This window comes from Misgurnus anguillicaudatus, chromosome 21, assembly GCF_027580225.2.
Source record: "Misgurnus anguillicaudatus chromosome 21, ASM2758022v2, whole genome shotgun sequence".
NCBI lineage: Eukaryota > Metazoa > Chordata > Actinopteri > Cypriniformes > Cobitidae > Misgurnus > Misgurnus anguillicaudatus.
The window spans coordinates 27,503,374-27,517,165 of NC_073357.2; the positions used below are offsets into that span (position 1 = coordinate 27,503,374).

The window sequence follows — 13,792 nt, forward strand, 5'->3', positions numbered from 1 at the left end:
ATAAATGAGTTGAATTAAATGTATATAAAATAAATATAAGTATTTTAAGTATTTAGTATTTATAGTTCTTAATAAAATGTATTTAGAATTTATTTCTCTAAGTTCTTTGATAAAGCATATGTAAATCATTCATTGGTGACATTACTTGTCAATCAACTATTTTAACAACAGGAAGATCTCCTTATACTTCTATCGGATTGGTCGATGGGATTATGTTCCCTCCCACTCATCCAATCACTGAACTCCATGAATCTTGTGTGGTGGAGATGGCGCGAGTTTTATATTTATTGCGGGACGAGCTGGGTTGGCGGGAGTTATACTTCTGGATTTTGTAGTTGACTACTTTATTTAGTAATTTTTCTTTAAACGTGCTTAAAAAAAGGATACATTTAAAAGCATTGAAATGGACGGCTTTGGCGTTTATGCAATATTTGGAGTAGATGAGCCACCACGACTTATCTTGAGGTAATGTTTACTGAATTAAACGCGCTTGGGAGGCTGTCTGCATAATATAATATAATTTTTAGTATAATTTAATGCTATGCCGCTCGAATATGGTTCTAGACATGGTTACAGTTATTCGCAAGGCTAGTTTTGGCTATATTTTCAAACAGATTCATACATGCTATTCGATTCATTCAAACGGCAACGTTGTTTTGAGAGTCTGTCTCCCGCTCCTTGAAGATCTTTCATTGCTTGATAAGCACGAGCAACCTGTAACTTACAATGCTGCAGCCACTTGACTTTATGTATCTACTTTTTTACATGCACAAATGTTCCAATTTTTTTCTCTATTTTTCCCAGCTGTCGTGATGGATGGCAGGACTCAGTTGAGATCCAGCCTTGTGTCCAGCAGATCGTTGTCTTCACCAGAGGAGACTGGGGAAAGATAGATTCTGTTACAGTGGAACTTACAGATGAAGAGAACATGCCCATTAATATGGGAAAACTAACCCCTTTTAGCAAGTAAATATAGTTCAAACTCAAAATAGTATATGTGATATTTTTATGTTTTATGTGTATTCTACATTGAGTTTTTGTAAAGCTGCTTTGCAACAGTGTAACTGTTAAAAGTTGTATACAAATAAATGTTAATTGAATAGAAATTGTTTGGCAGATGCTTTTATCCAACGCTGCTTACCGGACATTCAAGCATACGTTTTATCAGTATGTGTGTTCTCTGTGAATCAAACCTACAGCCTTTGTGCTGCTAACTACATTGGTGACCTTTATATCCCTTACTAATCGTTCTCTATTCTCAGGTGTCTGTCATGGGAGACTTCTGAGGATTGTGTCTGGTCCAGAGGAGCAACCTTAACTGTCAAAGTCAACCAGGTAAGTGATAGGATTCAAGTTAAGCTGTCTCATTGTCGGTTACATAATAAGGTCCAGTTGGATTTCCTGTGCTGTTTTTTTTTTTGGGTGGGGGGTCATGATGATCAATTTCCACACATTATGTTATAAAAGAATAGCCAAGCATCAGGGATTATGTGTATAAATTATTATGATCATGTTTTCTAAGGTTACAAGTGATTTGTTGGATCCAGTGCTGACTTTATCACAGATGGAGTGTACACCAGAGGTGAGATGAGCTTTACATTTATTTTGACTTGCCTAAGTTTGATTTATTCATTAAATTACTACAACAAGGGTGTCTGTTTGCCAGTACTTACCGCCAGTGTTTTTTTTATTTCTAGTGCAACCCCACAGTTTCGGTATTAAGTGAGTGTAAAGGCAAAAGGAAGAGGTCACAGGGAGAGGAGGAAGATGAGGTGGAAGAAGGTAGAGAAAAGGAGAATATTTGTCCCAATGGCTCAGGAAAAGTAACGCCTCACAGAAGGGGCAAGACCAATCCCCGTGGAGGGCAAACACGTCTGTTCCCTCAAAAAGATGAACCGTCTGCTGCCGCCACTTCTCAGAGCCACAAAGCTAAAGGCAAGCAGGCCAAAAATCCCTCGCAGAGTGGTGAGTGAGCTTTGTTATTTTTTACATATTGAGATTAGGTCAGGACTATGGGTGTTTCTCAAACGCGAAGATGCGTCCTGGGAAGGCTGCATGTCTCTGCTGCCACATTATCATGAATCATCGAAGGACATTTCAATCTGAAGGATGCTTCGAAGGCAGCCTCTGTTTTGTGCCCTTCATTCGGCCACTTTTGAAGTATGCATGAACTGTATCCTTCGTGCCCTTAAATCACCCACACTTCTTTGCACACATTCAAAAAAACATCGCAAGAATCAATTTGTCACTTTCGTCACCCAATTTAATTCTAAAATATAAGCCAAACATTGGTAGGAACCGAGTGGGCTCAGAGCTGACCTATGGCTAAGCCACGCCCCCTCCACTCACTCAAGCTAAGTGCCATGATGTACAATGCAGCTAGAAGCTAACGTTAATGTTTTCTGATGTTAGGTTAATGTTACGTTAGAGATATTAAAGATAGCGTTCAAATACGTTGTTGACTTAAGCACTATTCGGACAAGATTAGTTTTCCAAACGACGTTTGAGTTTCAACATGTCCCCTCCGACGTCTGTGATTTTATGTACCAATTCGGACGGGATTAAAATTCTCAGGCTATTCCAGAGATGGTAGTGTCTGTTTTATGGGTTTGGGCATTGCAGAAGAGCATGTGCTCTGGATACGCGTGTTTGTAAGGTTTTGATATTTTGCTTTAAATGTAAAATTATTACAGAACATGTAATTTATTAATTTAATTTAAACAAATCAAAATACTAAAGTAGCCTATGTGTTTTATATAACTGGCTGCTTATAATAAACCAAAAGAAATAATGATTAATAACAATTTATTATTTTTATTAATTAACATTACCATTCCGGACTTAGTTAGTTAGTTAGTTAGTTAAAGTTTATTTCGGTCAATTTCAAAAAAGAAAAGAAAAAAAAGACAATTTACAAGCAAACATAAACACAAACATTAAATTGCAATATAAACAATTATTTAAAAAAAAAGAAAAGGTTGACCGAAAAGGTATTGGCTGAAGCGTATGCTTATTACGACAATCCTTTTTACATATCATTTGTTTTACACACAACACAAAGACCCAAATTCATCTTACATGTAATGACTAAAAGAAAAGAAACTAAGTTTGATTTGCTTTATATAGTGTAATCTTTTTTTTTTTTAAATAATTTCTTAAATCTACTAATGGATTTGCAAATTTTCATCTCGTCATCGAGGCTATTCCACAGTGTAACTCCTTGAACTGACAGACTTCTTTGTTTAACATTAGTTCTAATTCGGGGTTTACTTAACATAAGAGTTCCTCTAAGATCATAGGAGATTGATTTCATTTGAAACAAGTTCTGGACACAGTCAGGAAGTTTATTATTTATTATTTTAAACATTATTTTAACTATTTTGAATTCCACTAAGTCTTCAAATTTTAATAAATTGGAATTTGTAAATAACTTGTTGGTTGGGTGAAGATAATCTGTTTTATTTATAGTCCGTATAGCACGTTTTTGGAGAATTACAATTGGTTTTATTATTGTTTTGTATGTATTTCCCCAAATCTCTACGCAATAAGTCATATACGGCAGTATTAGAGACTGGTAAAGTATTTTTAAGGCCTTTAAATCAAGAATATGTTTTGTTTTAGACAAAATAGCCAGAGTCTTAGAAATCTTTGACTTTATGTAAGTTATGTGGGGTTTCCAACTAATCTTATGATCAATAATGACACCTAAAAATTTAATTTCATTTACCATTTCTAATTCAAAATTGTCAATTCTAATCTCGACGTTTGTATTTATTTGTTTGTTACTAAATAGCATAAATTTAGTTTTATTTAAATTTAATGACAGTTTATTTAAATCAAACCATTTTTTTAACATTTTCATTTCTGCTTCCACTATGTCCAGAAGCCGTCCCAAATTTTGATTTGAACAAAACAAAGTTGTATCATCTGCAAATAAAACACAATTTAATTGAGTAGACACATTACAAATATCATTAATATATAATAAAAATAACTTTGGTCCAAGGACTGATCCTTGTGGAACCCCACAGGTAGCCCTCTGTAGGTCAGACCTGCCATTGATAAATTGCACAAACTGAAATCTATTCCTGAGATAGTCACTAATCCATCTTAATGCAACACCCCTAATACCATATATTTCAAGTTTTTTTAATAATATTTTATGGTCAATAGTGTCGAATGCTTTTTTCAAATCTATAAAAATTCCAACTGAATGATTTTTATTGTCTATTGCAGAGGTCAGTTTTTCAACCAGCTCTATTACAGCCATTTCTGTGGATCGATTTGCTTGAAAACCATATTGATGATCACTTAATAGTTTATATTTTTTAATGAAACTATCTAATCTCATTTCAAATAGTTTTTCTAATATTTTTGAAAACTGTGAAAGAAGAGAAATTGGTCTATAATTTGAAAGTAAATGGCTGTCACCATTTTTGTAAATAGGGATGACTTTAGCTATTTTCATATTGTCCGGAAAAACATCAGTTTGGAGAGATAAATTGAAAATATAGGTTAATAGTTTAACGACAAATGTTATAACTTCCTTAACTATTGCCATATCTATAATCGTTAAAATCAGTTAAAAAATTCTTTTTGAATATTTATTATATTTATTATTTCATTTTCATCTACTGATTTTAGAAATATTGAGCTTGTATTTGATTTAATTATGTCAACTTCCACACCTGCCTTCAATTCTGGTTGCACGATAATGTTTGCTAAATTGGCTCCTACATTTACAAAATAATTATTAAATTCATTAGCAATATCGATTGGATTAATTATAGTTTTCAATTGATTTATGAAGTACCTAGGATATTCACTTTTCTTAGTATTCCTTTAATTGCACTATTTAGTACCTTCCAAGTCTCTTTAATGTTACTTCTATGTTTCTCTAGTAAATTATTATAATAGTCCTTTTTAGTTTTCCTTAATATATTCACTAACTTATTTTTATATTGTTTATATTTAAGTTCGGCTTCCTTTGTTCTTTTTTCTAAAAAAAATTTATATAAAAGATTCTTCTTGTTACATGCATTTTGGAGTCCTTTAGTGATCCAGGGTTTAGCTTCATACTTTGACTGTTTTTGTATGCGCATAGGACAATGTTTGTTAAGCAAATGGGTAAAAATAGACAAAAAGTTATCATAAGATTCATTTGGATCATTAATTGAGTAGACATCATTTCAGGTCTGTACACTTAGTTCATGTTTAAAGGCTTTTATGGAAGCTGTGGTTCTAAGTCGTTTTAAATTATATTCCCCTTGTTTCTTTACTTTTTGATTCTGAAAAAATGTTGAAGTGTACTGAAGACAGGTAAATGATCACTTATATCGTTTATAAGGAGACCACTTTCTATTCTACTATCAACTACATTTGTAAAGATATTGTCAATTAATGTTGAACTATTGACTTGAACAAAATAAGTTGTGTTTACCTTGTACTGATATTACAGTGGCCAGTCTTAACAGTGTTTGATATTCAGATCGTCTTGATTTAAAGGCGGAGTCCATGATCGGCCCGTCTAATTTTCCAAAGCGTTTTTCAAACATCGTGGACTCCGCCTTTAATTATTTTATTTCGTAGAATGGAAAAAAAAACATTAATATCTGAATAATCCCGGATGGGATTAAAAACACAGAGGACCTCTTAGAAGCACGATTTTCTCAGAGGTCCCTCTGTAAAATTAATCCTGTCCGAATAGGGCTTTAACTTAGAACAGATGTAGGCATCCTTGTTTAATGTATCCAAGTTAAGTTGGTGTTGTGGTCTACCGCATAACTTAATCCAGAGCAGACACTTATCCCAGTTGAGATGTGGCTTGGGAAAGGGTAAAAAATACACATCGTCGCCCAGCCTCTCGGGATACCTAGTGTCGCAGTTGCATATACCCCATGCACACCGTTCGACCATTTTAAACTTAAAATGACAAGAAAACACATAAAAACGAATGAAAACTGACTAACTGTAATGCATTTCAATGGACATGGAAGCAGAGAATGTCCGAGTGTATTGGGTTAGCTATGCGCACTGTGATTGGCTCATTGCGTTTGGGGGCTTTTTTCAGTTTTTTGCACAAAGACATTTATGTTGTCCTTGATTTTTTTTTATAAACAAATCACAATGTTAAACTTCAAATTCTGTATAGAAATGGGGCTGGGTTCTGATATACTGATGATCCGATCTACGTGATCAGATCACCTTGATCGCATGTTAATGCAAAGTGTAATCCTAGCCTTTAACTTATCATTTTCATGACAAGATCATGGGGGTGGGAACCGATATGAAGTTGCCATGGACACTTACTATACCAACTCATTCTAGTGTTTAAAGTTGTGGAGGACTCTGAACTGTCAGAAGGACTGTACTAGAAAGGAAAATTGCCTTCCTAGGGCGTGTTTGAGAAACACCCTCTATGTGCATGTGCAAGGCTTGACATTAAGCATTGTCATGTGGTTATCCATAAATTTATCATTAACTTGTCGAAGTAAAAATGTTACTTGCAGTAAATTGTGTGACACCATGGGTGTGTTTACAGAACCTATCATGTGAGTGAGAGAGAGGTAGTAAAAAACGTAATGTGCAAAAACTCTGTTTGTGGAGGGCATTTTCAAGTTACTTACAAGTAAAATTGTCTCTCACTTGCCCATCCAAAACATTCACTTGTCACGGACAAGTGTCAATGTCGAGCTCTGATGTGGTTGTTATCATACTGAATTGTGTGTTTTTAAAGTAGTAATTTTATCCTTTTCTGTGTCATTTTTGTGTTTTCCAGCTCCATTGGATAAACCATCAGGGCGCTGGGGTCAGACTCTTTGTCCTATTGATCCACAGACAGCCATTTTGATTGGAGGACAAGGTGCCAGAATGCAGTTCTGCAAAGATCCAATTTGGAAACTGTGCACAGGTAAATGCCTTTTACCTTTTTTTTTTTTTTAGTATCATTCAACATTCTTGCAGAGTGTTGATTATAAATTATTAATTATGCTGTTGTCACTGGGTGGATATAACTCGTACTGATGTTCTTCAGAGGATCTGTCCTGGGTACCTGCCGAAACACTGGCTGAAGGACCCACCCCCGAGGCTCGTATTGGACATACAGCAACCTATGACCCAGAATCAAAACGTATCTTTGTGTTTGGCGGCTCAAAGCACAAGAAATGGTTCAATGACGTTCACATCCTAGACACGCAAAGCTGGCGCTGGACTTTGGTGGAGGTTAGTTTTCAGTTTATCTCAAGGTTTCCATGTAGTCCATAGAAAGTTGCCACTAAATTTAGATAATGTAAAAAAAACTCAAAATCTCAAACCTTGTATACCATTTTAGGCACAGGGTAAAGTGCCCCCTCTGGCCTATCACAGCTGCAGTATGTTCCGTGGAGAGCTCTTTGTGTTTGGAGGAGTGTTTCCTCGCCCCCATCCAGAGCCAGATGGCTGCAGTGACTCCATCTACATCTTTAACCCTGAAATGGCAATTTGGTATCAACCCATAGTCAATGGAGAGAAGCCTGCTCCTCGCTCTGGGTAAGGGATATTTTGAAACGGTAATGCTAGTGCAAAGTTAACGTTTCAGATGTGTAATTGATTGATGTAAACTACTTTTGGGCTATATGTGGCAGAAAAGTATTTTTTGCACTCATGAATGTTAATAATTTGTCCAGGCACTCGGCATGTGTGATGCAAGGGAGAATCTTTGTGTTTGGAGGATGGGACACCCCTGTCTGCTTCAATGACATGTTCATGCTAGACCTTGGTAAACCATTTCAAAATTCGTACTTAATTACGAGTAAACAGTTCACAGTGTGGTGACATCTTATATGTGTATTCGGGTAACAATAAATGTGCAAACATTTTACATTTAAATATTAATTTGATTGTAAAGTTTAAGTCTTATTTAAGTAATGTTGCTACTCTTGGATGAGCAAACGTCTAGCAAACATATATGGTAGATGAATACCATTTAACCACTGTTATGTACTTTTTTTTACCTGAGAAATGTTATGCTTCTATCTCCCGTGGCTTCTTCATATGTAGTCTTAACTGTAGACATCATGTCCACGGACTGCCCACAAACCAAGATGTATTCACATAAAATCCCTTTTTTTTTCAGGTTTAATGGAATTTTCTGCTGTTAAGACAAGTGGAGCTGCCCCTTCTCCCAGAAGGTATTTAAAAAGAGTTTACCTTAATATTAACTGGAAAGTTTACTAAAATATTTTTAGTGTACATTTTTCACTACTGAGTGTTTGACCATTGTCTGAATTACAGTTGGCATGGCTGTGCTGTTGTCTCAGACAGCAGTTTTCTGGTCCAGGGGGGCTACAATGGGAACAGTGCTCTGAGTGACACCTTCATCTTCAACACGGGTGAGACTAGGCTGTATTTACACTGCAGATCTTCATGCCCAATTTTGATTTGTTGACTATATCTGATATACTATATCTGGGACTATATCTTTTTCGACGACCTGTTTACATCATCTTGTAAAAGCGAATGATATCAGCATTTACACAAAACGCTTGGCATACTTACCCGGAACCACTTAAACGACAGAGGAAGTAAAACGTTGTGATATGTAATGGACACAGACAAATTGATTATCAAGGTTACAGGAATAAAGCTCTACACTCAAAAAAAATGAAATGTTGGATTTACTTAACAAATTATGTGGAACCTGTTGACAAAATATTTTTAAGTAAACTCAACGAACAATAATTAAGTTCATTTAACAAAAGAATATTAAGTAAACTTAACAAACAACAGTTGAGTTTATTGTACATAAAAAAATTAATTAATGATGACAAAAATTTGAATAATGCCATTTTATAAACCCCACCCCTTTTATCTAATAACTCCTTAACACTGAATCAATCAATCAATCAATCATAGTGCAGCTGCTTAATACAACTAATCATATAAGCCTCTTAATTATAACTTATCAAGTACATCACAAATAAATTTGAAATGAAATGTTACATTTCAAACCATTAATTTGTTTGTTTTTGTTCTAATAATATATCAGAACAAGTTAATTCACTCATAGTTGGCCACAGGTACCTATCTAATGGTGCTACACTTCTGCAAGAGGGTGGCAGAACAACAACAATTACCCATAATACACTGCAACATCATTAGCCAATGAGATGCCAGTCTGTATTGGTTTTATTAATCTGTTAATTTTACACAACACTGTTATGTTGGCTGAACAAATAATTTTTAAGTAAAGCTGACAAGACACATCTTTTTGTTGAATAAACTCAATTAAATTAAGTTCACGTTGTTAAATTAATTTTTTAAAGTAATCACAATATGAAAGGATTAAGTAAAACTGACAAAGGCGAAAGTTAATTTTTTTGAGTGTATAATAAGACATAAAACTTCATTACTCCACTAATGGCACTTTTCCATTGCATAGTACCCGGTTTGGTTTGGGTCAGCTCACCTCACTTTGGCTTGGTTAGCTTTTCCATCGAGTTTAGTATCACTTCGGAGTAATAGGGATTATAGGCGTGTCGTTATATTTGTGCTAGCGTCATTGTACTTGCATTCATTTATTTCTCAGTCTGCCAAAACTTAAAATTGACCACCACAAATAGATGTTTGGACACCGTGTTAATCACTACCTTTGTCTCACATGACAGTTTTTGTAAAACAACCGTGGCATCAGTCGACGCGCTCCGCTGAGCCTAATTTAAGTTGCATTTAAGCATATATGCGAACGTGCGCGTTGCAAATGTTCCATCACAAACTGCAAGTCTGGAAAATCTGTTACGGTGTTCCTGATTCTCAACCTGGTGGGTGTTTTTCATCGCTAAAAGGGAGTTTGGGAACTTATAGCAGAGCACAGATGACAACGTGTTTTGCTTGAGACAGCGCAAGCTACTATGAAGGTAAAGCTAATCTTTTACATTTATATCGATGACGCTGATAGTTACGATTCTCTCAGACCAATCAGTGATCTACAGTATTTTTGCGTCACGTTTTGGTGTCAGCTCGGGTTGGTTTGAACCCAACCGAGGTGGTACTAAAAAAAAGTATTGGGTACTATGTACTGCACCCAGGGGAAAAGCTCACAAAAGTAAGCTGACCCAAACCGTGGGGTACTATGCAATGGAAAAGCGCCATAGAGGAAGGTTTACAGTGCAGATCTTAATGCCCAATTCTGATTTGTTGACTATATCTGATATTTTTCGACGACCTGTTTACAAGGACTTTGCTGCCGTAACATGGCTGCAGGAGGAGCAATGATATCACGTAGGGCCTGAAAATAGTCCCCTTAGTATCTTTCAATAGCAGGGGACTATTTTCTGGCACTATGTGTAATATCATTGCGCCTCCTACAGCCATGTTACGGCAGCAAAATCCTTGATAATTATGCCAGAATGAGAGTATAGTTCCTAGCCATATCGATCTAGAAAATTACAACTTTTAATTTTCTGTCGGTCTTAGTACACAATTTAACTACAGAAGAGTCAAGTTTTAAATAGGAAAAATATCCAAACTCTGGGTTTTTTTGAGCACGATGCTAAATGGTCTAATCAGATTCAATGGATTATGCTAAGCTATGCTAAAAGTGGTAGCGCCAGACCCGGAGATCAGCTGAATGGATTCCAAAACTGTAAGAATCAAATGTTTAACTCTATGGGAGCTGGAAAATGAGTGTGTTTTCACAATAAATCCCTTTAAGGTTTTATGGATTGTATTTGTATTTGGGTATTTTCACATCCAACAGATGCAAATTCTGTAGAGGTTCTTGCAGAGGTTCTATTTGTGTTAAAAAATATTTTAGGCTAACTGTAACAAGCTTAATAACTGTCTCGTCAAAAAGATAATATTGAAACATGGCTTCTAGAGTTGTGAATGTGTTTGTACCTTTTCCTGTCTTTGTAAATGCATGTATTTGTGTGTTTTAGTCACCAGTTGCTGGTCTTCCCTGACTCTGCCCCACCTGAATTCTGTACCAAGAGCTGGGCTTTCCATCATAACCATGCCATTCACATGCAAAACGGTACTTCATATAACGTGTTGAACTTTACTTAATGAAAATCTTAAGTGGTTACAAAACTTTTTAATGTTTGTGTTTTTTTTATCTCAAAGGAATCTATGGATGAGCAGGAGGAAGCTTCAGAGCCAGCCCCAGAAACACTGCTGATTTTTGGTGGAGGTGACAATGAAGGGAGCTTCTTTTCGGATCTTATAACTGTGCCAGTAAAGGAGATAAGACAAGACTAAATGTTTGTGTCAAGATTCAGTTTATTAAATGAGACACTGAGATGACTCATTTTTATATTACTTTTATGGTATGGTGCATCGACATGTTTGTATGTGTGGATAATTGTTTATTTAAATGGTTCATATCTTTCTGTAAATACTCCAAATGTGTAATAGCGCATCACTCAGGATTTTGCTCCATGTCACTTGTTTTTGTGCAAACTAGGGGAAGTTACTCTTTACTTGGTTATAGGTGTGTTAAAGTGACAGTTCACCCAAAAATGAAAATTCTGGGTGAACTATTCGTTTAATAGCCTGTAAAATAAGTCTGATAATATGGACTATTGAGTATTGTCGACTCTACTACAACAAGGCAACTTGTTAGGAATAATTAACCCTAAAATTCCTTAACATGGTTTCAATGTTTTTATTCCCAGTTTTCTGTAGCCATACAAAAACTTATTGTGGACAGACTAAAAGTCCATATTCTCAAATTCTGGCCTCCGCTGTAGTTTTACATCACATATGAACCCTTTGGACATCAATGCATCTGTAGATGTTATTTGTTTCCATGTTTCTAAAGCAATAATGTCAAACCTGGTACTGTAACTGATTGAAAAGTTTTAATTATAGAGGAAGGGTGTAAACTAAAATTTAGGTCTGTTCTTTGCATAAATTCCTATTGCATGGCTTTAGACGACTGGGAATACCACACTTTAAGTATGGTATTCTTTTAAAAATATTAAGCTTGACATGCATGATCACTGTGACATTAACAACTAAAGGGTCATATGAATGTTTTTGCATATATTTTAGAAGTAGCATGATTTTTTTTGTAAACTATTGTAACTTCCAGACTTAGTTTTTCTGAATCAAAGCTGTAAGAATTGAGATTAGGTCTATCAGAAGACATTGTGTCTTTGTGTACATCTGTCTATTGGGATGTTTTATATGTGTGAATTGTAGCTGTAAATATTTTTGAAAACCTGTTGAAATTAAAGTGATTTATATTTCACTGCCTCTTGAGTTAAATGGTACTTTACATACAGTAACAAAGCAGGTCAGTCTTTGATTATTTCCTGGGTCGAAGTACCTCGATCTTGAAAATCTTCACGGCAACAACGACCACATGATGTCACCCGACGTCTGCAGTCGCCGTTACGGCAGCGAATACCGCAGTAGCACTGATTACGCCTGGAGGATCCGCGCACGGATCCGCCGCCCCTCCCTGTTCAGCCCCCCGCGCGCGCTCCGGAGATCGGCCATGTTGCTTCTCGAGCTTGTTCCGGTATCAGGCACGAGCGTTTGAGCAGCTCGGCCGCAGTACGACACCGATCCGCCTCCACCGAAGCCCGTTTCACCACAGCCCTGAGCCAATCATGGATTTTACTACCTGGTCGTGGATGTTTGTCTATGGACGTTAGTCCCAGCGCAAAGCCCGTAACGTTTCTTCTAATAAGAGAACCATTTCTTACCTTTGAGTGACAGAAGACGGTTTTGTGGATGGATTTGAGGATTTTGCGGGATTGATTATTTTTGAAATCCAGCTAACCTTCACTACAAACACGCACGTTTTTCTTCCCGTCTGTCGTCACTGCAGCGCATTTTGTTTCGTTTTGTCTGTAACCGGCTGTTGAGGTTTTTCACCTTTTTGTTGACATTTATTGTTGTTTTTGAAGGTCGGTAAACCTGTAACTGGTTTTTGGTCGGCCTAACACTTCATATCTTCGTGTACAGCAAAGCTTAAATAGTAACAGTTAAACCGCTTTATTTACGTATTCACACTTTCTATATCTATCGTTAAGTGGATTTGTTAAGGGGCAAGTATAAATTGACGCCAGTTCCATGTTAACCTTTTCGGGAAGACCTCAAATCTTTCAAAAATCTTTTTTTAAGGACCTCCTGTTTATCGTTACTGGATCCATAGACTTTAATACAAGTTTTCCCTCTGCATATGGACGAATGCTGGGCTTCAACTTGTTGATATCTGTCTGCGTGGCTAGTTCGGGCTAGCTAGCAACGTTGATCTCCTCTATCTGAAACAGGACGAATACACAGCTTTTAAATGCTTGTCCACCACTAAAAAAGGGTTTTCAATCTTAATTTCCCCTTTTGGCCCTAATTTTGAGAAACCCTGGGAGAAAATGTCAACCCGGCCTCAAGGAGTAGGTGTTATAGAGAATTCATCAGGCCAGGTGAGAGACATTTTCACATTGCTTATATAAACTAATGTATCAGTTGTGTATGTTTTAGGTTTAAAATGACTCTGTTTACGTATTAAATGTTATTTATCTTAACTAAAGAGCTTTTAAAATGACGTGATAGGTGACTTTTAAAATGATAGGATAGGAGTTAGTTCAGGAAGAGTTTAACTGACTCCACATGACTTCCCTTAGCTGTTAAAGGGTTGTCTTTTAAACCTTCCTTATTGTGGATGACATCAGTTTTGTATGAATTTTGTCTTGTTTCTACTTTTAGCCATTACTGTAATTCTCTATATCAAAAGTGGCACCTGCTCTCACCCACCTCATGCTCAGCACTGGTAAAGTTATCCAGAAGTTTAGACCTGAACAGCTAG

At 36.2% G+C, this 13,792-nt stretch overlaps 2 protein-coding genes across 5 annotated transcripts in view; both read left to right on the forward strand.

The window, feature by feature from the left end:
• Positions 1 to 249: 249 nt before the first annotated feature.
• Positions 250 to 12,234, forward strand: krcp (kelch repeat-containing protein). The gene is made up of 13 exons (XM_055200208.2): positions 250 to 465; positions 805 to 966; positions 1,263 to 1,335; positions 1,523 to 1,582; positions 1,698 to 1,965; positions 6,779 to 6,910; positions 7,034 to 7,221; positions 7,331 to 7,527; positions 7,665 to 7,756; positions 8,114 to 8,168; positions 8,272 to 8,369; positions 10,917 to 11,011; positions 11,101 to 12,234. Exons 1-13 carry the CDS (start codon positions 404 to 406, stop codon positions 11,233 to 11,235), a joined length of 1,617 nt encoding a protein of 538 aa, XP_055056183.2. The 5' UTR covers positions 250 to 403; the 3' UTR covers positions 11,236 to 12,234.
• Positions 12,235 to 12,374: 140 nt separating this feature from the next.
• mark2b (MAP/microtubule affinity-regulating kinase 2b) overlaps positions 12,375 to 13,792 on the forward strand; it is a 68,176-nt gene continuing 66,758 nt past the window's right edge. For 2 of the 4 annotated variants that reach the window (XM_055200182.2, XM_073859951.1), the window contains exon 1: positions 12,378 to 13,409. In XM_055200182.2, the coding sequence (XP_055056157.2) occupies positions 13,359 to 13,409 (51 nt within the window). In that variant the 5' untranslated portion in view covers positions 12,378 to 13,358. Of the gene's footprint in view, positions 13,410 to 13,792 lie in introns of all 4 variants that reach the window. The other 2 variants (XM_073859952.1, XM_073859950.1) reach the window with 2 other exon arrangements.